This window comes from Barbus barbus (assembly GCF_936440315.1).
Source record: "Barbus barbus genome assembly, chromosome: 39".
NCBI lineage: Eukaryota > Metazoa > Chordata > Actinopteri > Cypriniformes > Cyprinidae > Barbus > Barbus barbus.
In genome coordinates, this window is record NC_136717.1 from 12435066 (window position 1) to 12462980 (window position 27915).

At 38.2% G+C, this 27915-nt stretch overlaps 1 protein-coding gene across 3 annotated transcripts in view; it reads right to left on the reverse strand.

Moving 5' to 3' along the window:
* Positions 1-27915, reverse strand: part of LOC306858349 (synaptotagmin-1-like) — a 202638-nt gene that overhangs the window by 38056 nt on the left and 136667 nt on the right. For all 3 annotated transcript variants that reach the window (XM_079398850.1, XM_079398849.1, XM_079398848.1), the window contains one exon: positions 3791-3979. In XM_079398850.1, the coding sequence (XP_079254976.1) occupies positions 3791-3953 (163 nt within the window). In that variant the 5' untranslated portion in view covers positions 3954-3979. The remainder of the gene's footprint in view (positions 1-3790; positions 3980-27915) is intronic.

Below are 27915 nucleotides of genomic sequence, written 5' to 3' on the forward strand. Positions count from 1 at the left end.
TGATGATTAGATTCTTATGAGCGAATTATGTGCTCTAAAAGATTTTTAGAATATTTACAACTCTTTTGGTTTAGACCATCTACAAATGTTAAATCTTAAAATAAAATGTTAAGGTTACCACTACATCTTTCTGAAAAAATGCTTCAATGTACTGTCATTATAAAATAACTTCATTATTCTTTATTTAATTCTAACAAATACGTTCTTGTTAAAAACTAACCAAAATTAAAAAATTATTTGTTTATAATTTCTGAAAAGGAGAGACTTGTTCTGCACAGGAGAGTGTTGTTTCCAAACAAATGGAAATATAGGCTATTGGTATCGGCTACTGGCCAAAATGAGTTGAAAAATATCGGCAAAAATCCATTATTGTGCATACCTATACACATCTTTAAAAAGTTACTAGAAAACGGTTTCACTGTATTAAAAGCTTTCATCCAATATTTACTGCATTTTGTGCCAGTTAGAGATTATTACATACTAAAGTTATTGCTATAATGAGGACAAAATAAAGAGAAATGTTGATTTAAAAAATATCACTGTGTCATTTATTAGAGACCTGACTTGGGGTCCTTTCACGATCAAAAATAAAGACAAAAGAGCCTACAAAATATATAAATTATGCATATAAATATAAATATTTGATGTGAGTTATTGAAACTATTTTCTAGTTATTTTTAAAGATAGAAAGGTAACTACAGAAAATAGTTTAATTTAATTAAAATAAACTTTTGCCCAATATTTGTGGATGCTATACATGTGCCAGTTGCAGCTTAGCAACATGCTAATGTCAGACATTTTTTATGAGTCCCTCGTGAGCTGCTGTCTAAATTATTTTAATTCAGACATTAATAAGATTTACAATATAGCTGCCTATGCAGATGGTAGACAGCTATGCAGCTCACTAGGGTTTGAAACAGAGCCAATGAGTTTACAACAATGTGACAAATCACAACACAATTAAATATGCAAATAGATGTATATTTCTTGCCATAATGGCAATTTATAAAATTTGACCCCATTAATTTGTAGTTAATGTTCAAAGCACATTCCCAGTTAAGTTCGCATCTTAGAAAGAATGAAATGAACATTGATTGTGGTGTTTGACAGAACATCAGACATTTCCAGAGATCAAGGGGCATTGTGTCGGGGATCAGGGTACCCAGTGTGCAAGAATGTTTCAGAGGCTGGACAGAGTGTGTTCATTATTCATAGTAATTGTGGCAAAGCTGAATAATGTCTCAAACTGTCTCTGAGCGGCGAGGTTAATTATCATCGAAAACAGATGCCTTGAGCTTGAGCAGCAGAGCATTGGGAGAATAACCAGAGCTGTTGTGTAACAGTCATTTTCTTTTGTTGCTCGGAGTCAACCAAGCTGTGTAACCACAGTGGTGCAGAGACCTTTAAGCGCCAAGATGGTCAGGTTCAAACTGCTGAACCTGTCAACTGGCCTCAAGGCTTGAGGGGAACGCTCTCGAAGAGAGCCATGACAAAGCGAATGTGGCGTCCTGAGAGCTACCTGTCGGAGTGATTCTACACGCAGGGCTGTTTGTGACGGGCACCGTAGAACGGATGTGATGTTGTGTGACCGTAAGAGTTAAGCGAACGTTAGTAATCACAGATTATGGATAAACCCTTTTGAATATGTGTCACCATCTGAGACTTTGTGCAAATCGCTATGAAAACAAATTGCCTGTTCATTTACATTTACCCTCGGTCTGAAGTACCAAGGAGTAATTGGGTGGTGTTGTTGTTGTTGTGTTTTTTTGTTTTTGTTTCTTTGGGCATTTTATGTACCTAAGGATGGATTTTTATTAAAACTGATTTATTTATTTATTTTTGTTGCATATATTCAAATGCCCTTTTTTGCTTTTTATTGCATGTATATCCATTTTTACTCTATTTATCTAAACAGAGTAAACCAGTCAGCAGTCAGTAACTATCATGAATGAACGAACGAATGAATGAATGAATGAATCAATGAATGAATGAATCAATCAATCAATACATCTGACTTTATCTCTGTATATACATACATACAGTATATGCTATGAACCAACACATTATTTGATGTGGTAGAAACGACACAGTGGTGCAAATGTTCATTCATTTCAGAAAAAGAGTGACAAAAATTACTTTTACGATGCTAGTACTGCTAGTAAACAAATTAAACTAGGGAGTGAAAAGTATGTTTTCAGAAAGTCTTTTCAAAGAGCCTAAAGTGCCAGAGAAGCACTCAGTTCTGGCATGGAAATAGATGTCAAACAGTATTCATCTTCATGTTTTGCCTACATAGCACTATGACAGAAAGGCAGAAGGGTTAGAGTGAAGTAAATCTTCATCCTCACTGCGCAACATCTGTCTGTGTTCCTCTGTTTTTGCCGCACTAGACGGCAGATCGTGACAGGTCCATGCGTCTTACTTTTACAGGCGGCACCTTCACATATTCAATGCACTGGATTATATTGGTGGAGAAAAGCTCAAGTATTCTGCATCTGGACTCGCCCATTCATCACTAATGCAGGTCCGTCAAGGTTCCTGGATGCCCCGGTCAATACAGCACCCTTCTCCCCAGGCATTCATCAGCCCAGGAACCGGTTGGCACAGAGACATGTGTTTGATGGAGGGAGGCGGCTAAAACAGTAATTTAAGCCACTGTAATGGAGTGTCTTTTTCTGGCTGGATCTCAGAAGGGGCATATCTGTCTGAGTCAAATGCAGCAACCCTTTATTTTACAGTTGTCTGCAGGAAGGCAAAGTGATAATTAATGTGGTGAATGTGCCTCCAAGTGCAAAAGCAAGGGTGGAAGTGAAAGTGTACGTGTGTGAGATTGTGAGTGAGAGTGAGAGCGAAGTTGCATGTGTGAAATTGAATATGAGAGATGGGCAAAATGATCAGACACCTATACTAAGGTACCGTAGGTGTAGAAGAGGACTCAGATCTTTCTCAGGTCTCACCAATAGTGTCACGTCAGGCATCCTAAATGTAATTCTGCCTTCACCTCTGCTACATACACAAGTAAACTTTAGCACAATATTATAAAGGTATTGAGAAATTATCTTAGAAACATTTCAGTGCTAAACTTCTTGAGCTCTTCTGGAGTGCTTCTCATTCGTTACAGCTTAGAAAAACCCCCACCTCAAATCAGCTATTTATGAGGCTTTATTTTGGCTATAATGCTGCATTAGAAGTTAACTGAATATTAACACAATTGGTTCATTAGTTTGCCAAACTTTATGGAGTTACTTTTAAATTTAGAGTTTCAAAGAGACTGTTGCACCAGATTCTAATAATAATGATAATTAAACAAAAAAAACAATCCCTTGGACATAAAAGCACCTAGCTGAAGAAACACCCATGCACAAACAGCTGCAGATGTTTCAGTGTTAACTTGAAAATATGAATGAGTGTAAAGTGAATTGGATAGTGGTTAGATGCATGCATTTAGCTCCATGATTCACAGTGAGAGCTGCAGTGGACCGAGTCACAGGGCACTTACACAAACAAAAGCACGCAAATAACAAAACTAATTTACTTGCTTATTTACAATTAGAATGAGAAGGAACATATTTGGTGGCCGCCTGTTTCTCAAGCTCATTATTTTTCAGCACTGGGTGAACAATGGAAGTTAAAAAATGGAAACAAACCGTAATAATCAAAAATGTCAGACCTTGCCATTCACTGTCAATGCTGGAGCTCAATCAATATCATTTAGGGTTTCAAATTTATGCAAACAGCAAATGTAATCAAGTGAAGACCTTTGAGTGTTGTGTTAAAAAATTTCACTCACGTGGGATTTTGTGCAGTTCATTCATGAACTTGTCTTTGACTTTGGAGAACATCTCATCTTTGGTCTCGCGGGGACCGGGTCCTGCTGCCTCTGTGCTGTTGCCCGATACCTCAGGCGCCGCACTAGGCACAGGGTTCCCCACCAGAGCCTCCCTTCGACTCATCGCTGGATGTGGCAGCCAGGCAGAAGCTAACCAAGAAAAGACAAAAGAGGGTTACTCATATTATCTGGAATATTAATAAGGAATTATCAGGTGCACATTCACAATTATTTCAATATCTTTGTCTGTTGGTTAAAGTATACCACAAGAATTTGCAGGTGCCTGCAAATATGGCCTAATAAATTTATGTTGGACAGCTACAGAAAAATAATGGGAATTTTGATTAATTCCACTTATTTGAATCTTCTGATTCTGTTAAACAAAGACTAATTCAGATTTGTTCCAGTGAAAGGTTTTTTACTCATGTAAAATACACATGTAAGTGGCACCAATGAGTGTCTGAGTATTATAAGTGAGTTATTGAATTATTCACTCAACTAATTCAATCCTTGATACACGGAAAGACTCACATGTGGAACTGAATGAACTCTTTTGTTTAGTCAATATTGGTTGGAAGATTCTTGTTCACAAACCACATGTTCCAGTTCATTCTGTTTATTAATGAACAAAATTATCTCATTCGGTGAGTCTCGTTCAGACTCAGAACGGTGTCTTTTTCAATGAAGATGCATATTCGTTCATTTAGCTTGTTCAAACAATAAAATACTTTTTATGGGCCACACAGGAACTTTCCTCAAGTCTTTTGAAGCCACCAAAGTAGTTACACGCTTTACAAAGGAAAATCAGTGCACTTAAAAGAGTCGTTCAGAAACACTGGCTTGTTCACAACACTACTAATGGGGGATATAGATAGAAGCAGATAACAGGTCAGGAAGTGAGAGATGGAGTGAGAATGAGAAAGATGAAAACTCCAGTGTGTGAGAGGAAGGTGGAGAATGAGGTGTGATTTCTACGGGAAGCCTCGACTGCAGCATGCACTGAACGAACACGCTGTGAGGTGTGTGTGGCTGTTTAAACATCCTCCCATCCATCCTTCCTAATCTCTCGCTCGCGTTTACTCAGTCCTCTGTTCATTTACTCACTCGCTTGCCTACAGACTCTCTCTGCCTCCCCAGTTCATGTGCAGTCAGTGTCGTATCTCTCTTGCCAGTACCGGCATGACCCCAGGAGGTCCTGAAGGCCCACAATAGGTCATAGTATGTGTTGATGAACAGCGAGCAGACTGCGAGTCTTGTTCTCTTCTATCCACAGGACACGCAAGATCCTCCCACTCCTGCACAGTCGGTATCGCTGCCATTGTACCTTCTCTGTAATTACTGCCATTGTCAATCACTCAGATGGAATAATAATAGATGGAATGAATGCGGCAGGTATGAAACCTCAAAGTTTAGAGGAGTCAGAATGAACTTGCAGCAAGTTTAATTAGACTTTCTATTGGGTGGGACGGCTCTCCTCCTTTCTCTGCAGGTGGCTGGCTAGAAAGACTATAAAACCGTTGGAGCTGTTGTGTTGGACAGGTTGTCATCGCTGTGCTCATGTCGCTAAGGTGACAGCAGGACTGATGGCCTACAGGTTATATGGAGTGTGTGGCGGCTTTCTTGTAGCTTGAGAGAGTATTGAAGGGCAAACTAAAATATTTCAGAAAATGGGGTGCTTAGTGTTTCGTCTGACAAATTAGGTGTAAATTAGAAGTTTAGCTGGTTCAAAGATACTTTAAGAAATGCTTATTCTGCTGGAAGTGCCTGATCAGTTTTCTGTCTTAGACACGTTACAACTATATAACCAACTACAAAAGTCTTATAGAAACTGATTTTGAAAAACAGATGTGTAACCAAAGCTGGTGTGGTATAAAACAGTTATAAAACATTTATATAATTTTTTTTTCAGGACTTTGATGAATAGAAAGTTAAAAAAACAGCTTTTAGCTGAAATAGAATACTTTTGTAACTTAAATTAAGCCTTTACTGTAACTGTCGATCAATTCAATGCATCCTTTCTCAATGAATACATAACTGTTTTCAACATTAACAATAATAATGAATATTTCTTGAGCAGCAAATCATCTTATTAGAATGAGTTCCAAAGAATCATGTGACAAGTCTGGAGTAATGATGCTAAAAATTCAGCTTGGACAACACAGGAATATTTTTTTTTAAATAAATTAATTTAAATAAATAAATAGAAAACTTAAAAAAAAATTAAAGTGTGAAAACAACCTTACTGTTTTGCTTTGGTGAGCAGAAGAGACTTCTGTTAAAAACATTAAAGAATCTTGTTGATCTAAAACTTTTGAATGGTAGTGTACACTTCTATTAAAATTAAATGGATATTAATTAAGCATCTATAATGTACTATAATAAAATACAAAGCTCACAATATTGTTTGCAAAAAAGGTAGTGTAGATCTCTCTCTCTCTCTCTCTCTCACACACACACACACACACACACACACACAAAATCACAAGGATATCTTCCACCTTAGTATAAATTAAAGTACCACAGCACTAACAGTAGACACCATCAATGTACAGTGTTATAACCACAGCACTTTTTTTTATAAAGAATAAAGATGTTGACAAACAGCTGGTCAAGCCTGTGTGCTGCTGGCTGCAAACTGACGCTAATGATTTATCCACACCCTAACCAAGCTGCAGACTCTATGGGGAAGTGTTTACATATGTACACAGCAGCAGCTGTGTGATCTGCTGACACAATAGGGTATGAAGAGCACAGCATTCAACAGCTGTGGCACTCACTAGCCATGGCTAGTTTTAGTTACACATCTCAATTCAGTTCAGTTTTTATAGGATTTTTATAGTTGGTATCTAGTTGCCATGTGTCTAAGACAGACAACTGATCAGGAACTGGCCTTTAAAAACTATGTCAAGTCTTGACCAGTCTGGTTAACACGAGGTATGATAAAAGGTAAAATACGTGGACAAGCAACTAGCATTTCTCAAAGTTTCACATTGCAAATTTGTCCTTGTAGCATATAGGAGAAAAAAAAAGTTTGTAGAAGGTTGGTTGGGTGGATCGGTTCCTTGCAGAGGACGGTTTCTGGATCACAGAGCTTGACAGGAGCTTCTGCTGACAGTCGAAAGCCGCTGTGTGTTTTTTGGAGCGGCGTGTCACTCTCGTGATATGATGTGGGTGGCAGTTGAGCTGGCAGCCAAGCTGAACTTTGGGAAAGTGGAGGAGGATTTTGTGTGCTTTTGTGTGTGTGTGTGTGTATGCCGCACGTATGAATAGCAATGCCGCACACCTGCAAAGCTAGACTGCTTCACATGGTGAGTCATAGAAGTCCATTATAAACCTACACAAAAAGCCATAATTACTCACAAATGGGTCGAGGCTGTGCAAGAATGTCCATTAGGCCATTACTATTTGTATCACACAGACAAAAGCAAGTTGCACATTTAAGAGCTAAAACAGCGAGAGACATGCTCATAGGAGGCAACTTTGTGTAAATCAAATGAAAGTGCACAGTGAACAGACTTCCCAAGGATTGCAGTCACCTCCACCCAAACAGCAAAACAGCCATTTTAAAGCAAAACTTGGTCAAATGTAGCAAAGGCAAAGACACTAATCATCTAGACTTTAAAAATATAATCTCCATGAAATGATGATTATAATGATGTCAGTAATGATGTCTCTGCAGGTCTCTATTAGATTTCAGAGCTCTAATAACAGAGGCAGTTCTTGAATTTGGAGATTTTGTGTAGTGTGCCTTTGAGATGACTGAGTCATTGAAAACATACTTTGTTTGATGATTTGCACAAACAGAGCAGCTCAGAAATGTGTTTTAACACAATGGCTGCATGTTCATTTCCAGATGCCATTCAGTGAACAAATCAGACCTTGGGAGGGCTGGTACAACTAACCATAGCCTTACATTGCCAGACTTTTGACAATCACTGTAAAACATCATATATTTTGTAACTTACTCTAGACAAGTACAGACATTCTGATATCAAGGATGGCCAAAAATATGACGCTAAAATCTGAAGCTAAATTTTTTGGACATGTTTATTCTTGTGTGTCATTTTGGGGTGGGCTTATCTGAAATAGTTGGTACCAGTGTGGAAAAAAAATAAAAATAAACATCATGACCTGCTGTACAGTAAACACAGAATAAATTAGTGGAAATATGTATCGACTTTGCAATAATAACATCATTCTGGTCAAAAGTAACAAGTACTAATTATTTCACAGACATAACTAGCAGAAAACATAGTTCTGTTTCTTCATGTTTAATTAATTGCTATTAAGTGCCTCATACAAAACTGATTATCTTTAAAGAATTTAAGCCACCAACCTGCCATACTTTGAAAACTTTTGGGGACCAGTTCTCACTAATAAACAACTATTAACTATGACTTGCCCCAATAAACTCCTTAACTATTAATTTGATGCTTATTAATAGTTAGTAAGGTAGTTGTTAAATTCAGGCATGGGGTAGGATTAAGGCATCTAAAATATGCTCATGTCGAATAAGGCACTGATATGTACTTTATAAGTACTAATAAACTCCCAATATGCTTGTAATATGCATGTTAATAAGCAACTAGTTAATAGTGAGAATTGGTCCCTAAACTAAAGCCACTTAATTGTAAGTAAACTATAAAAACTACAGTGACTGCATAATGTGCTTCCAGGATGCGCCATACTCTCTTTACCCAGCCCAGTGTGGGCCATGGCACTGAGCAGGTGAAAAATCCTTACCCAATTACCACTCTGCCAGATGGCACAGCATGGCTTTCATTGCACTCGCTCCGGTGCTCTGCGCATCAAACCGCGCTTCTCTCCCTCCTTTCCTGGCTTCCTGCTTCATCCCCCCATTTTCCCAACTGGGTTAAGCTCCTCCACCGAAACTTCCACTGCTGCCAGAGCAAAACTACGGCTCTATGCCATGCAGTAAGACACACTAAAAGCATTGCTTTTGTGTATGCTGGGTTGTTATTTGGTGCAAGAGTTGCTTCTACTTTGATTGGACTCTTCATTTCTCTCTTTTGAAGTCCCCAGAGTGTATTTTCTGAACTGTGGCACTTAAAACTGCATCAGAATGATGCCTCGGCCCATAACCACCCCGGCGATAAACGTTAGTCATGTTATCACATGAGGGAGGGCAGGTGAGGATGCTTGGGCCCATGCCATTGCACCTTCTTTCATCATGCAGAAATTAAAATAGAGGCGCAAGCGCACGTCTTTAATCACAATGAATGCTTTTCGCTTTGGACTTTGATCTTGGTCGTCTATATGTCCTGGTTTAAATTCAGGGCTTAATCAAGCATGTAATCATCAATTACTTCCACTTAACTGGAGTTGACTTCCATTTGTCACCAGCAATACAGCCTTGCAACATATTTATTGCATATTAAAAAACAAATGCATGCATAATGCAATCAAGGAATGGTAGTGTAGATTTGCAACCGAGAGAAGACATTTCATATTCACTGATGCACTGAATCTCAATGACGAATCAACATGTGTGTAATGCGTCTTCACAAGTTCGAATATGTGTTTGAGTCATTTCTGTGAAATTCTTGCAGATGTATCAGTCTCTCAGCACTGGGTGTGAAATGGTGTGGTAGTGATTTCATTTCATGAAGTTGTCATGAAAATGTCTATAATTATATTTAGGTGCTTTTGCATGTGTATGTATGTAACAGTATTCATCTAGTTGATTTTGTATTATTCTGCTGTCGTGCAAAGCCCAATTAAAGTTCAAAAGCCTTTTAAAATGGATAATTATGACTCTAATTGGATGAGCTACATTCAAAGCTGTAAATCGCCAATATAGACACACGTGGGACTGCATATAAAGTAATCTGAGTTAAATGTATTATTGTGAAACACTGATTTGTTGCTTGGCAAATATACAGTTACAATAGGCTGCATTACTTTCTGAAACTAATATAAAATTATTAATAATAAATGGATATACTTATTTAACATTTTATAATAGCAACAATGCCTTCTTAAAGCCTAGGAACATGCTTTACCAGTACTAAAACCAGTGTAATACACCATCAAATGTTTTGTGTTTTTCTTTTTTAAATGGCAAATTTTGAAGATAAAGAAGTAACTGTTTGAGACAGTTGTTAGCAAGAAAGTGGAAAATTGGAAGTTGAAAAATCTCAAAGAGGGTACTGAGAGAAGTAAACTGTTAATTGTGGGGAAATGAATGTTCTTGAACACATATTGTTTTATTTATAGATGGTGTCTAATCGTTTTGTCAAACAACAGGTCAGAAGCACAGGAAGTAGAAAAGAACAAAAAAAAGGACACATTTGGTTGAAAAAACACAAAAATACGTCTGGATGAATGCTATGGTTTGGATCAATAGTACAAATCAATGAGATGAGAAAAAGAAAGAAAAAGGAGGAGAGATGAAAAACACTGGTAACACAAACTGGATGCTATTGGCAATGAACAAGCGTGAACACGGATAAGCAGCTTCAACCGCTCAGCTGCAACAACTTTCATGTTTTTAGTAGTTATATTTGATTATATAATGACTCATTGTAAATTAATATTGACATTTAGCTTATTCAGTTCTCCAATAGATTTTCTTTGTGTTTAATCAAACAAAGTTCATAGTCAAACTTTTCCTTTACAGCACCTTTTCCTTAACCTTACAAAACATTTCCCCAGGAAGGAAACTAAAAAAAATAACAAAATAACTGCCTGTAGCTTTATAGATAAAGTGTGCAATTTCTGCACCACCAGAATCACCAAATATAATTGAAAAAAATTATGTTTTCACGCAGGTTTATCGTTTATCTTCATAAGAAGGGATACATGAGTATTTTAATGTCAAACTCTTGTGTTTACACAGGTAAGTTTTAATCTAGTTTTGACGCGGGCGTTCATAATGTTGTGTTTCATTTAAAGATAATGTTCACCAAGACGTTCAAATTGCTTTCCCGTGGGGATAAAGCAATAATCATTGCAATGGAAATCTTTTGATCTGAAGGGAGAACCAACAATGCAATTATATTAAAATGAAATTTAAAAAAAAAGAAAACTGAACACAATTAAAGGCTGTATGAAAGCAAATAAATACTTTACTGGTGTTGCGTCAAACAATTAAGAGCACTTTATTGAATTGCGTGACACTTATCAGACAAATAGTAATTAAAGCCTCTAAAGTAAATGTCATTTCATTTTATGACCAAAACAAGTGCTATCTGTAAAGGAACAGTACAGGAATAATATGAGTATGCAAAGTGCATACTAATGTATTTCAGTACATGCCACAATTTGGACTGTAGATAATTAGCATCAGAACATTTCAGTACTTTTCTACACTTTAAAGTCTGGAATACAGTACACAACTTTTAAAATCTGAACGGATTTTTAAAACACCAGGCATCATACATTTGTTAACTATGTAAATACAGAGGAAAAATTGGGCATCATACACTACCATGACTTCCAAGTTGTTCCAAACCCAACAAACTCACGCAGAAACATATGGACACTATGCAATTTGAATATATAATTTGAAAATGAGATTTTCTATTAAATCTGTCTACTCAAATTTGCAGCCTGGCTTGATTTTTGCCAATTAGTGTTGACACATCCAGATTATATTTAAGGACAAAAATCTAGGCAAATAGTGTATTCCAGCACCATTGGTCTCAAACTCAATTCCTGGAGGGCCACTGCACAGTTTAGCTCCAACCAGCTCCAAATCACACCTGCTTGGAAGTTTCTAGTAATCCTGAAGACCTTGATTAGCTGGATCAGGTGTGTTTGATTAGGGTTGGAGCTAAACTGTGCAGAGATGTGGACCTCCAGGAATTGAGTTTGAGATCAATGATTTAAGCCATTTTCCGTTACTTGTGAAGGAACACCATTAAGGGATTGTTTTCATTAACTAGACGTCGGTTGAATAATTAGGCCATAAGGAACAAACTGGAATGTCAAGGGCAAAATGTACAATATGAATGTATAATTCACTTCTTTTTCAGCAAAACTGGCCGATGGGGGAATCGTAGTAATTAACCTCCAGGAGAGTTTAACTCTGCTATGGGACATGGTGACATTACAGCAAAACAGTCAACCATAACTAAAACGGATGAAACAGGTAACACTTTAGTATAGGGACCAATTCTCACTATTAACTAGATAATTATTAGATCGCCTATTATTACAATTTTAGCTGTTTATTAGTACTTATAAAGCACGTATTCTGCATGACCATATTCTACATCCCTAATCATACCCAATACCTAGACTTAACTACTACCTTACTAACTATTAATAACCAGCAAATTAGGAGTTAATTGAGGCAAAAGGCATAGTTAAAGGTTTGTTGATAGTGAGGACTGGACCTTAAATTAAAGTGTGACCATAAAACCAAACTAAAACAAAAAATGTTTATCTCTCTGTCTGTACAAACACTTATAAAAAAATCTAAAGGCAAAAAACATAAATTTCAGACAATAAAACTATATTCTTGCAAAGAAATTCTGGGCATCACTGTTGTACAATCCCTCAATCAGGCCAAACCTACAAAGAAACAAGGCTGACCGTTGATAATACGCTGTGTGTGTTGGCATTTATATGTGAACAAGAGAGTGAAATAGAGAGAATTGAAAGTAAGATAAGAGCAGTAGAGTCCTCCAGTGTCCAGGGGCTGTGCTTAAGTCCCCTGCAGTCCATCTCTAGGGTAATGAAAGAGGAAAAGTTATTAACCTCGCTTTGCTGCAGGGCCACTGCCTCTCTATTTAGCCCATGCACAAAATCCCCCCCTTTTTCAATTACCTCTCGCTACTACGGAGGAGGGTGAAAAACTTCTAAACTCCTCTTTGTTGCTTATAAACTACCCTGGAAAAAGGACTTGAGACAGCGAATGCAGAATCGCATCAGTTTGGGCAGAAAACCCGACGAGTGTAAGGAACCCTCAGGGCATCGCTCTCTCATCGGCACACAGCTGCTCTCATTTAAACCCTAAACAAGTGTAAATAATGGACGTTTGGCTGAGGCGGGGCACATCTGCTGGGGAAAGAGGGTACGTTTGGGAAGCAAGAAGCAATGGGAGTAATACAGACAGGTTTTTTGGCATATGAGCATATTTGTAAGAGTAGGAAGCCACCTGTTGCTTCATCACACAACTTTTGTCTGCACTGAGACTCAAGTTCAAGCCAACTCTGTTTTTTAACACCCTGACTTGTTTGTGACCAAAAAGCACCAATCATTTGTTCATTAACATGACACCAGTCAAACACTCCGTCATTAAATGCTATTAGTCATCCAGTGTAGGCAATGGCCCCAGGCCAGGATGTCTGTTGTTTATTTCATCATGTTTTTTTTCTTGTTTTGGAATAATTGGGCTTGTAGGAGCCCTGAGCCTCTCTCATGTACACCCACACACACACATTTAGCGGTACAAAGTGACAGAGAGTGACGTCTCAAATGGAGATCCTTCGGGAGCTTGGTGTCATGGTCACTGGCATCAAGCTGGGTGTATGTACATATATATATGTACTGAAAAGGAAAGGCAGGTGAGTCAGCAGGTCAAAGAAAGATTTGTACAGGTAACAATAAACATACATTCACAATGAAGATACGGTCAGGTTTGAAAACATACATACCACAAAATAAATTTAGCTAAAAAATTATTCTGTAGGCCAAAGCTATTGCAAATTGATCAGTACCTTCAGCATGGAAGTATAAGCTGTCAAATCTGAGTGTGTGATATTAAGATGTTTTGTGAAACTCTATATGAGACTCATGAGAGTGTTTTTCTCAGGAGAATCATCTGAGAAGCAGGAGAGTCTCCATTTGATTTCTATTTAATTTCACTGCTGTTGGCGAAACAATTGATATATTAAAGAGATCACAGTTGTTATTTTTTAATATCATGTGAGAAATGTCTAACGGATCAACTTTGATTTACCCTTCAAATGTTTCAGAATGTGCTGTAATTAACAGGTCAGTAATGACCAAAAAAGCCAAACAATACCAAGAAATAATGACCAAAAAGCAATATAAATTCTATAACCTTCAAAAAAAAAAAAAAAAAAATTAACAAAATCAGTGCCTTGTCTATCCACAATGTGAAACTCATCTCACACAGCTCTCCATTTTGTACTATGCCTGCTGCCATTTTACGACACTGAGGTGAACAGACACAGACTATGTGGGTTAAAAAAGGATATCTAAAAAAAAAAACAAAAAAAAAAAAACAAGGAGGAAGACAGAGAAAGAGACAGAGTGAAGGAAAAACCGACAGCAGACAGTGAAGGGGGGAAAAGGGACTGGAGAGGGCAGGACCCTTGGGGCTAGAGGGAAAAAAGCTCGCTCAGAAAGATCAGAAGTGACAAGGTGAAGCAGAGCATGATGGGATTCCACTCCGCCTGTTTGGTATTTTTGAGATGAGGCTTATATAAGTGTTATGAATACAGCAACAGATACATATAAATCTACAATACAGGCAAAATAAAGAAACAACCTTAACAAAGGCAAAATGTTAAAACAACCAGTGGCGGAGTTTGAATAGACTTTCTAAATAAAAAAGACAATGTTTCATCTTATTTTGCACTGAATGAGCATGGTACTTCACAGGAAAATGGGAAATGACTTCACATTATTAATGACAGAGATTGTAAGGCAGTGCTGTACTGATATTCAGTCTATTGTTATTCTTCTACTTCTTCTCCACAATTTCCTGCAATTAATTCAGCATGAACTGATAAACAAAGTTATATAATTTCAGGATAATTTTTTTTCTATAAACTTTACATTTTGGATTAAATTTAGGAAATCTCCCACTGACCCCTTTTAATTCAATGAAATTTGACCTGAACTGACTACAAAACAAACGATGTTTAACAAGAATCTGAATTAAATTCAACACAGGATGTTTGGTTTTACAACTCTAGTTCTCAGACAAACATTTAAGACTAAATATGCCTTTAAATGCAAGTGAACTATAATTATGATTTGCCATAGTTCAACTGTCAAAACACTCCTTTACTTAGGAGCATTCTTTTACAATGAATTATGCATGCAGTGTGTGTGAGTGTGTTGTATGGAGATATTATACATATTTATACTACGGGGCCGTTGAATGCTTGAATCTAATTGGCTGACAAACATTCTAAGGTCTGCAATTATTTTCAGGGAAACGCATGGCGAACATAGTTCCAGGCAGGTCTTGACCATATCACTTTGCCAATTGATTTGAGTTATTTCAAAGGTCCTTACAGCCTGAAACAGCAAAAGAACCAAAACCCACAACTACATTGGACAAACAAATGAATATAGTAAACAACAGGATAAAAACGTCAGATCATTTAAATGTTTTTTTGCCACAAAATTACATTTTATTATGTACGGAAAGCACATACTCTATCTCTCCTGCTCTCTCTCCCTCACAGATGCACATACAGTTTGCACACACACTAACATATGCGCTAATGTTGTTAGCGCTACTCTGATGATTTTATCAGCAAGATAACTGTTAGTTTAACAACTTAAAAACTACATGACTTCTCACAAGCGAGGTAACAATGTCGCTGCTTCACTATTAGTAGAGACATTGCTGCCGAACACTTTTGAGAGACGCACAGACAGACTCACAGAGGTAATATCTCTCTCTCTCTCTCTCTCTCTAATAACTTAGTTATTAGTCTGCTATCTACGGCTCAGTCCTCCGTTACTAGGTCTAAAATGACGTTTTGGAATTAACAACGGAGGTGCTGGATTAGACGCGGAACAAATTAATCCTACTCACAATAGTGTTTTAAGTACCAAAACTAAAATATATCATCTGATCAATGTCTTGAGGTGTGGTAACCGTAGTAGAAATGGAATAATTGACTTTGGTCCATTGAATTCTTAGAAAATAACGCACGACGCGAATCACCACCTTGGGTGTGCATTATTTTCTATTTTCATTATTTTCTGAGTTCAACAGCCCGTCGTCAATTATTGCATATATATATATATATATATATATATATATATATATATATATATATATATATATATATATATATATATATAATACACTTGAATTTTTTTAAACTGTCTTTCCTTACAGTCAATTTCACACTTCAATTCTGCACTATTTACAACCTCAGTTCAAACTGATTTTGACTTTTAGGTATTCTAAAATTCGATTCCACTGTGCACAGCCCTGTTGTGCACAACAGATTGATAAACACGGCTTCTATAAAAGCTTTAATGTGTGTTCGAGCAAGTGCTAAACAGCTCATAATGTCATACAAGGGCAGAGGGGTGATTAAACAACAGCAGCAATCTGATTACATTTGTAGCCAGGTTACGGTTGTGTTTGTGAGCGAGTGTGTGTGTGTGAGAGAGAGAGAGAGAGAGAGAGAGAAGAGCATTGATTGGTATACCCTATTACTTAATTTTTTATTCTTTATAGGTGGATGTCAGATGTGATGCAGTGTGTGCTAGTAGATTGCTTTTGTACCAAGGGCTCGGCCTTTCTCTCCCTCTCTCTGCCCTTCTCACCTGTGATTTACAGTGCCTGTAAGAGCCCTGTACACCTCTCTAATTGAAAACGAAAGAATGGGACAGGCTAAACTGTCAGTGCACAGGACACCTTACCGTCCCACTTTACTGCTCCCTCTACACTGGCATACAAGACACCAGTTTTTAGAAAGAAACACATTAAATTGGCAATTTTTTTTAAAGCATTGTTTTTGGGCTTTTTATGCCTTTATTAGACAGGACAGTAGTAGAGAGCAGACAGGAAAGCATTGGGTGGAGAGAGGGGGCGGGATCGGCAAAGGACCTCAAGACGGGAATCGAACTCAGGTCGCCATGAGCACAATTGCACTATATGTCGGCGCACTAACCACAAAGCTATTGGCGCCGACTGATACAATGAAACTGATACAAACACTCATAAATTACATCACTACCTGTGGGCAGGGCCCGCCTCATGATTCATTGGGGCACCCCAAGAATCACATATTATTGTAGCACAGTTTGTGCTGAATACAAAAAAAAAATACATGTTGGTCAATAGTATGTTATAAGTAGATGAAATAAGCACAAATATCAGAGCATGTCAAAACATCTCAAGGGCCCCAAAATCACCTCAGGCCCCAGAGGGTTAATTTGCACTGAGTTTCTTCCACAGATGCAGCTCCTAACAACTCATTCTGCTCTCTTCATGACTCCCACGTTGGCGAGTCTCATTTTTTTGTAGATAAAGAGGGTATTTTGCAGCTGGCACTTCACACACACACACACACACACACACACACTTACACAAGCAGTCAGTATGTACTTGCAAGGGCTGTTTGTCCTGAGAGTGTGAATTTGAATATATTTCAGCGTTGCGTAACACTCTACGTTTTAGGATTTTATGAAAAAGATGAATCCACCGCTGCTGGCAACACTTTGAATTCACCGGTTTTGTGATTTACATACTTCCACAGGCAGTCTGAGAGTCTCTTCTAATCTCAGAAGGCTTTAGCCTAATCCAAAACCTTCTCAGGTTTTCCCCTTGATTAATTTAGAAGAATAGCAGAAAGGTTCAATCCAGACTGCTCACCTGTCCCTTTTCATTCAGCATTAAATTTACAGCCCATAGGTGAAAATTTGGATTTAAGACTTTGGTTTTGTATTTGATTTTTAGGTTGGTCAGTTGGTCAATTGGCAGCTACTTTTATTGAGAAAGTATATATTCTTGGGGAAGAAAAAGGCTCCAAAATAGTTTGATTTGATTTCAGTAACATTTTTCATATAATAAAATTATGAAATTATCATTTTATAAATGAGCTAAAAAAACATTATGTGGGTTAAAAAGGATATCTTAAAAAAAAACAGAAAAGAGGACAGAGAAAAAGACAGAGTGAGAGAAAAAAGACAGCAGACAGTGAACCATGCATGCAATTTGCATGTTAAAATTGAACTCTTAAGCAACATTCTTAAAGCAAATTATAGATCTTATTGTGCATATTTCAACAGTGCATGTAAGTTTCTGATCTTTCAAATTGTAATAACTTGCCCTGTCCTTTCTTCTTTATTAAATTCAGAATTAATAATATAATAATTTAATATAATATTTGATATTTAATCATTATTAATTAAAATGAATGATAATTAAATCATTCCCAAATAATATAAAATATCATAAATAATATTTAAACAATTACAAAAAAAAGTCAAATTACACAAGTAAAATGGTTTGTTTATGCAGTTTCATATACATTCATGTAATCAATCTGGCTACAAACAAATCGCCACAGGAGGGTCTCTAAGTCTGAAAATCCTTTTACTGTATCTGAATTCTGTACTGTAATGAAACACTATTAGTGCAGAACCCTTTGCTGAACAGCATGACATTCAACTGGATCAACACCAAACCAGCAGTGACCAGCCTAAGTTGGTCTACCCTGCAGGCACAAGCACATTAGAGTGGCTTTCTATTCGCAAATAAAGTCAATTCTGGCATGTTTCTTCACACGCTAGCAGAACGAAAAACTGATAGACGAAGATAGCGAGAGGTGAGGATGAAAGAAGAGGAAGTGTGATGGAAAGGGTTCTGGTGATGGTGTGTATGTGTGTGTGAGATGGTTGGATTCTGACAGGTAATCTAAAGTGCAGTGGGTCTAGTGTTCAGCATTCTCCTCTCTGATGTGAACTGACAGTCACAGGACAGTCTGACTGATGTTTCCACTTCTCACTCCCTGCATGTATCAACAAGCTGTAACATCTCCTTTTCCCTCTCAGTCTCTTTCTCATTCTGTGAAGGACAAACTGTGCTAGTGGAGAGTGGAAAAAAGAAGATGAAATAAACAATGCTGAAGCCAGTGTACAGTTGTGCTTAAGTTTCCACACTTCTTCAGAATCTGTATTGCAAAAATAAATTAATACAAATAAAAAGAGTAAAACTGTATTTTTTTTGTAATAAGATTTTTTTTATGATAAAAGTGGATTTTTCTTTTATTTCTATTTATTTGTTTATTAATGTTATTGTACAAATCCCGGAAGCAGTATGTAAATTTATGATCATAACTATAAGGCAGAGGACTTGAGGGTTTGCAGATCTTGAGGCAGTAAAATCTGTCCTGCTTTGACGTTTTACTCATCAAAGCTAATTAGTATTACGATTATAAGCAGATTGAGGAAATAGAGAGAGAGAGAGAGAGAGAGAGAGAGAGCAAGAGCTGTCAAGCTCATCAAGTGAAGGCTGTTTTCATTGCTCAAGTCAAGAATCATTACAATCATTTACAACTGCGCAGGCAAAGCCACGATTGACACTAATAAACCTGTCAGAGACGTCTCAATGTAAATTTCCTCTTTGTTTTTTCCTAAATTTAGATTGCTCATTGCAACACCATTTTTCCCAATTTGGGAATTGGGAAAATCTTTGGAAGTGTTTTCAATAATATAACTGTACTTATGCATAGGTGACAAATCACTGAATTCATTTAAGAAGGGAAATTAATACTTTGGTAACCAACAAGACTTGTTGACCATTTTCTATGTTAGCAAACAAACAAATACTATAGTAAAATAATACAGGCCAATACAAAAAATACAATAATACTGGCCAATACAAAAAAAAGTAATAATACAAATCTATACAAACCCTCCACAACTACTGAGTCACATATAAATATTCAAAGATGTACCAACAGCATACTAAAAGATTTGCACTGCATTGCATTTTAAAACATTGATTTGCACTGAAAGAGTTTGTGTGTGCTCATATCTAGCCTCTGTTCAAATGCTTTTTTAGATGCCATTTGACTAATGCTGGGGGTAGGGATATTGATCTTGTTGAAGCGTTTTTGTAAAGGATTTTTGTTTGTGCAAAACATTAGAAAGATCTCCCACTCTTCCTCTCTTTTTATCTCACTCTCTTTCTGAATAGGGTTGTTGAGATGGAAGTGGTAATAGTACCAACTGGATTGTCAAAAGCAGAGGGTGTCTTGATGCTTTAGTGGCTAAAAGGTCCTGTCAATCGACTCCACAAAAATAACCTCGTCTGGCTTGTCTCCAATTACAATGCCAAAAATGGCAGGAGAAATGTAATTCCTATCGATCCCCACCTCTTTTAACAGCTCAATGACTGGGACATTGGCCCAGTGAAGGGGAGGCACAAGTAAAGAGAGAATGAGGAAGTGAGAGCGCCACCTGCAGTCAGACCTGAGCATTGACTAAGGTGAATCTGACAATTACCGTCATAGGATCACATGGACAGTCACAGTGTTACCTTTAAAATTTGCAAAATAGTTCAATCCAGCACCACACTCAGGTGTGAAAACTCCAAACGGTTCCACACAGCAGCGTCGTCACTGAACAAAACAAGTGTTAAACGTTTCAGATAGCTGGTCCGTCAAATAAAGCCATCTGCTAATTCCCAACAAATGAATCGTAAGGCGGTAGGCTTAGCCGTTCCTTTATAAGCACTGTCGGCAAGGCCTCTCTTTTGCACCGATTTCTCTAAACGTCTGCATGTGCTGCATTCAGACAGTGGGAAATTTAAGCAAGCCTGTTAATTAATTAAGCATGGCTGAGTGGTATTTTGGAAATGGGAGTAACTGAATAAGACAGAGAGACAGAAGACAGACAGACTGAGCCAAGACGAGTATGTTCTGACCTCTGTTAGGGTGTGTTTGCTTTAGAGGAAAGATATCGCTGTTACCGAATCCTAGAGTCTTTGTGCTGCAGCACGAAGAAAATATTTACTAAGCCATCATGTCATTATGTCCTACACACTCAATCTGACCTAATTTTACCTTTGGACACATCCATTTGAGTAAACACCAGCATTGTGTGCAAGTCTGGTATCAAACTAGCCATTGAAAACATTAATGTACTTTCGCTCGGTTCAAAGTAAGCCATTTCCAGAAGTGGTGCTATTAGTGCTTTTCCCAGAACACTGAGATAGCTTTATTTTCAGTGATCTATGCAGATATGAGGTCCGCTACCAGAACTGAGCCCAGTGAGACCCAATAAACTGATGAATTTGGATCAGATTTGTTTTGTTTTGTCTATGAACCAGTTGTTCATGCTCATATTATATATACATTTTGTTATCTTCCATTTGAAGAGAGTGTGTACTGTAAGTGCTTCAAGGGCTGACTAGTCACAAAAACAGTATTTGTGTGTGGGTTGTTCAGGAGAATATCAGTGGGCCTACTGAACAAGTCAGTATTGTGAATCTGAACAACACAAACTGAATTAACTGGGACGTGAACATACTGAATGAGGAATCGTGAATGAGGATCTGCTGATGGACTGACACTCGCTTGACTTGCAAAAATGTAAACTACAGAAAAAGAGTAATTGAGGAAAAAAAAAATCTGTATAGCATCTGGATAGTTGGTTAATGTCACAGGTTCTATTTACAGGCCAACATTCATGCAGGCCTCTTATGTAAATCTCTTTTAGCAAACAGAAACGTTTGCCTGTACAATTACAATGTGTCTCGGAAGTTTCTACTGAATTATTTTCACTTTCTCTTTTATTTGTTCTTTTCCTTCGTGTCAGCTATTCTAAACAGGCCATTAGCATCAGTAGCACCATGAGGCCAGCGCTTCCCATCAAGCCACCCGACCATGCTCACCAGGGGGCCTCCTTTCTGCCCTGTCCAAGGATTGCATAGAGAGAGTATGAAAGGGAGGGAGGAAAGGGTGATCAAAACGAAAGAGAGGGTTTGCCAGAGGCACAGCTGAAATTGCTCCATTAGGAAACTCTGTTTGAGCTGGGTGAATGAGACAGGGAGATGATAGATATATGGGCTTATGCCACAGCCTCTGTATCTTTATCCCAAAAGATTTCTCTGATGGTTTTTTTAGGACATCATAACTGACACGGCACCTGCATCGTGACTTCCTCCGCTGTGGCTTCACCATTTTGAATCTTGTTTTGAAATACAGGAAGCATGAAAAATTCAGTGACCTAGTCGCTAACATTTATTACGAGAGAGCATTTTGGATGGTGATCTCATCAAGGCTTCTTTATAGTTTCTTTCAGAAGGACTGAATTATAAGTAGCATTTCTCTCAATCCTTCACAATTCCTGTATGACTCCATTTCAATGGAAGTCATTATAAATGCAAAAAGAAGCCAAAAAAGTGCAATGGATTTATTAAGATACATTATCAATTGAAATCCCAGTTATTCATCCCATAGCATAACTACTGCAGTAGTAGAAAGCCACAATGTGATTTTATTAAACTGAAAATGTACTTCTTTTAACGGGTCAGCGTTGAGAGTGCGACTGAGACTTTTGAAGAAGCAGAATCATTTTTTGATGAAGTAATAATTTTGTCATCTTCAGAGGAAAGAGATCCACCTCATTCGGACAAGGTATCATAAAAGGTACTTTCTCTCTTCAGCAGTCAAAGGTGAACAGCAATTCTTTTCATTTTCTTATTTGAAAAAGTTGGCTTTTTTGCAGCACTCCATTTTATTTTCATGTTCAAATGATGAAACAGGAAATCAGATCTCAAGACTACAGCGACATGAATTTAAAATCCTCATCATGCATGGTTGCAGCCTCTGACTGAGGATGCCCGTAATTTCACGCCAGACGTTCCTGACACAATCTATATGGAGCAATACATGTCAAATAAACAAATGGACTGCTGGAGAAAGAACTGCTCAATTTGGCCTAAAACTGTAAAGGCTGCACTACAGTCTTGCTTAGGTAGGGTGAATGAGTTTTGATACTGTCTGAAAGAAATCCTGTGGGTAGGTTGAAATGAAACAAAGAGTAAAATGAAGATGAAGTAGGTGGAGTGGAAGTCAGTCAAGGGGGTTGAAGGGGTGCACGTTTCAACCTTGTGTTACAGAAATTGCTGCATGAAAAGGTTTGCAATTGACCTCATCAGATGCCTTCTCATTCCCGAGTGGTTTTCAATCAGAAAGCATCGTTGTTGAAGCAGACCCTTGCTTCCGTATGATCATTAGCCAAATGGGATGAAACGAGACGCTTCTCTTGCTTTACAATGCATCTGCAACCAAAGTTTAAGTATTCTACTGCTGATGCATGGACTGCATAACATGAATCAACACATTTTTATCCGAAGCTGGAATATCAAGAACCGATTTCACAATTAAAAAAAATTCAATCTGAACACAATTTGGTAGACAATACTCAGACAATGATGGATTGGCCCACTCAGCTTTGTGGTGAGCTGACAAAGCATGTTTTATACTGAATTACATGAATTCATGCATACTGAATACCACGATTAGCACTGACTAACTGGGTGATGTGTATTTGTATTTGTAGAGAACCAGCAAACTCTCTCAGTAGAGCCAAAACAGCTTAATCAGTCGAGAGGCCATTGAGGTTTGGAGAACTGCAGCCTTTGAGAGAATCAAGCCAAAGTCCACCACAATTAGTCAAGCCATTCTCTGTGCTGATTAGTTGGGGTAAACACAATAAATCACTGTAAATGTGTACAATGGGTAAAGGCTGAGGAAATAAATGGATACCCACTTAAATCGCTTGCTAGGATTTACTCCACAAAGTCCTCGAATAACTGATAATTTCCATTTTAAATGTCTTATATATAGTTGATGAATAAATAGTAGTAAAGGTTTCTTTCATTTGTGTCATTATTCACTCACCCTAATGTCGTTCAAAACCAGTTCTGTCATGACAACTTTCAGAGAGTTTTAGCAAGGTAATGTACATGACAATGTTAATGTGTTTGGTCTTGGTGGAATAGATCTGCTACGCTACTGCTGCGGCAGAGCAAGTATTGCTGCCAATACATCCACAAACATGCTGCTGTGAGCATGTAAGAAATACTGCTGCTGCACATATAACATATCTGAAATAACACCCATATATAACATACATGAAACCACCATGTAGCTGATCTATACAGGTGGAGCTGGGGAAGGTTGAGGGTTTCTGAAGTGTGCTGCAACTGCTACAGTAGGCACTGCTACAGCTAGTCTCGCGTAGCCAGACCTTCAGATGGATGGCAAAAGGTCTGGGCACCTTGACCGCTTTGAATGGCCAAGACCTGCCTGTGAGACCGTATGACTGACAGGTAACGCAACCAAACACATTTTGTTTTATGCCGCGCCATGTTTAGAAGGCGTGGAAATGTCCCCACAATAACAGATCGGTGTGTAAAACTCTTGGACATATTTGAAAGATTCTGTGCAGTGAACTTTAAATATTTCACATACTGTAATTTTGAAAATCCAGCATTTAGATGATCCTGATAAGCGATCAGTTATAAACATGACTGCTTTCTTCTTCTATGAGGGGGTTTGGCATCACGGCATCTATGTTTCCCTGTGGAACGGTTACACATATCTACCGGTGTTGTGCCCAATTCTGACCCCTGCCAGATTATTACCCCCCTAGCATTGGTAAATTTAGGGTTAGGTGTGGAGGAGGGGTTAGGATTAGGGGTGTGTTTAGGATTAGGCAATCAGATAGCGATTTCAACGACAGGGGCAACAATTTGGCAGGGGTCAAAAATGGGCATAACACCGGAAACCCTGTATAATTTAATCAATCCAGTGACGACTTTGAAACTTCTGAAGTGTTTCCAGTTTTGTGTGCCGTATACATCAGACGTTCAGCCAACAGTCTGTGGGCGTGATGTCTGAGGTTGAGACTACACTACAGCTAGCTGAGTATTTGAATGTTGCTGTTCATTGGCTGCTGATACGAAAATAACCAATCAGCTGCACATTGTGAATAATGATGTCATTGTGTCAGACTGTGTTAGAACATATCTGACTGCGCCATCTAGATTTTCATGATTTAAGACATTATTCAGCAAGAAGTATAGAAACTTTCTCAGGTACACTTTTCCTTAAAAAGAAATTGAATGGTAAATGACACTGTGGAGCCCCAAAAATGACTAAACTCAACCACAAATGTATCATAAAGATGGTCCAAAAAGGAGTCCTTTTATGCTATATTGCGAGTCTTCTGAAGAAAGGAAGGAATTTAAAAGTTGTTATTCATTCAAAAATTTTTGAGAACCAATGCAAGTTGGAATTTCTGGCATCAAACACAGCATGACACTCAAAATGTTTAAATGTTTATACCTGGATGCAGCCAATGTATTAGATTTAGCTAAAGTAGTCCTTAACCGGTCCATTGTCAGAACAGACTCAGTACAGTACCCAGACTCACAAACTGAATGAGTTATTTTCAAAGATGATGAATAATGATAACAGAATCCATTCCATTGTACTGAAGGTCTCCTCATTGCTTCTTTACTGCATTGTCAGATTGGAACATTGTGATTTGCACTGAAATGTCTTTGCTTTAGAATATACCTTGAGTGGAAAAGCAGGTAATAGACTGAAACACTGCAGATTCAGAGTTCATTCTTTCACTTTTGATGTGTTTTATCCGTCCAAGCCCTTGATGTCCTGTAGTGAATAGAACAAATTATATAATGGTAATCCAGAAGATGGAAAAAGCAGACAGAAAATGAGTTGATTAAGGAGAAGGATAGAAAGATGAATGAATAAACCGAATGAAAAGGGATGTATAGAGACCAGAGATCGTCAAAACCATGTTTCAGCCAGGGCGCCTCGGCGAAACCGCCCCCGTATTTGATCATGTTTATTGTCTGAAACCATCTGCAGCTGATAACCCTTGACTGAACAAGCTGTTAGTCAGCCCGAGAGGGAGTTGAGAGAGAAATCAGCCATGCTATAAAATGGCTCCTTCAGTCAGTATATGCTTCCTCCACAGATCACACTAATTGCAAATGACTGCTTTCAAATAAAAAAATGCACAGCCTCATGTTATAACGTCATATTTATTTGCTCTTTTTCTTCATGTCCAATGAAACTGATAAACAACCAATTTTATTTAGCCATACACTACATATTCTTTATGAAACGTTCTGATTAGACCAGCATTTGTCCTTAGCTGGTTTCTACTGGTTAGACTAGTCGACCAGCAAGTTCTTTCTGGAGAGGCTGGTTGACTAAGTAAGCTTTGATGGAGACACCAGCATCTAGAACTGGGGACCATCATCTAAGACACCTGAAGAACTTTTCTTCTTAAAGAGATAGTTCACCCAAAAATGAAAATTATGTCATTAATTATTCACTCTCATGTCGTTCCAAAACCCGCAAGGGTTCATTCATCTTCATAACACAAATTAAGAGAATAAATTGTTGAAGTCATTATCTTTGTTTTCTTTGCACACAAAAGGTATTCTCATAGCTTCATAAAAATATGGTTGAACCACTGATGTCACATAGACTATTTTAACAATGTCCTTACTACCTTTCTGGACCTTGAATGTGGTAGTTGCATTGCTGTCTATGCAGGGTCAAAAAGCTCTCGGATTTCATAAAAATATCTTAATTTGTGTTCCGAAGATGAACAAAGGTCTTACTGGTTTGGAACAACACGAGGGTGAGTAATTAATGACAGAATTTAAATTTTTGGGTGAACTGTCCCTTTAACAAAAATAAAAAGGGCTGAAAAAAAAATCTTAAACCAAGCCTTTTTGTCACTCAAACAAGTCTACATGGTCTTTTAAAACATGTTTAGAGAAGAGATTTGCTGCTCAAGCAACCTGCATTCGCTTTACTCAAGTTGCAATTTACTTTATGACAGTAAATATACTGTATGATAGAACAACTGCAAGCTCAAGCGATGTCTCGCAATCAATGCTAGACAAGAACAAGAAGTGATTGCATACCTTTGTCATGAGGGTGTCGCTCAGAGAAAGGTAGTTATTAGCGACACAGCTCTTTCGCACGCACTCTTGGTGATAGTCAAGATGGAAATTTTCATTATGGGCAGGGAAGCAGGGGATAAGCAGTGCAAAATTGAAAAATCAACTCAATAGCTTCAGAAGTGTTATCAGCAGAGGCTGGCCTAAATCTGCATGCTAATAAGCAAGTATTGCCAGGAGGGTATCACTTCTAGTGGATCGCCACGGGAACAGAAAGCATGGGACCAGAGATAAGAATCTCTCCCAACACACTTGGTGCAGGGGCATTTTTAAGCCCGGTGCTGTCCGGGGCCCTTTGAAGACCGCTGAGCGGAAGAAGCTTTTACGGAGTCGTTTCTGAGCAACAGGGGACGGAAGGCTAGAACGGTGCTACCTGCTTTGAATGGACTTTGACTGTGCAGACAACAGTTTTAGCAGCCTCTTTGATTGGCACATAAATGTTCAAGAAAAATAAAATGGGTGGAAAGATTTTATATTTTTTAAATTATAAATTACTGATCTTGAGATCCGTGTATATTCTCTATGAGCTAATGAAGTTCAAAGCTTTGTATAATTCAATGAATTCCATGCGTGAATGTAGTCAGCTGCATTCGTCACCCGCAGAGTGGGTGTCGGTGTAGCCCCAAAAATAGACCTTTCTCAACAAGGAGCAATCTGCCATTTCAAGTCTGTGTGCGCCTGTAAGCTTGTCAGTCTCACTTCCATCAGCGTGCATCTGTGTCACACTGTGACACGTTGCATCTTTCTCTCATGCCACTGTAAAGTCCACCAGCCATGCTGATCTGGCAACCTGCGGCTCAGCCATGTCGTTCAGATTCCACGCACTGTTCTGTCAATCCTGCTGTATATGTCATCATTGCTAATCTGTGGTCTATGTAAATAGAAATCTTACTTCAGAAGCCCGCGCTGCGAACTTCTTGATCTTCATGACCTTGTCGCAACCTTCTGGTCCAGCTGGCTGAGATTGACCATTGCTGGGTTGTGTGGAGCAAGAGCCCGGAGCAGCCAGCTCAGCGGATCTCAGGTGATGACAGGCTGCATAAACACACTGTGAAAAGCTGCCTGCCCTGAAGGCCACGGACCATCTCAGCGAAAAAGAAAAAGGAAACAACAGCGCGGCGGAAATGAGCTGTATATTTCACAGCTGTTACCAAGGGCGGGCAACCTATGTGCCAGCATGCAGCAGCACCTGAGTGAGAGAAACACTTCGAGAGGTCAGAGGCGAACTCCACATTTGAGTTTCTTAAAGTGACTTAAATGACATCCGGCCCACTAAATAACCATCAAAGAGAAAACATTATATTACAAAATGCCCTAAGCCATACCACACACTGCACATATGGAAGAGTAGTTCATCCAAAAAAACAAACAAAAA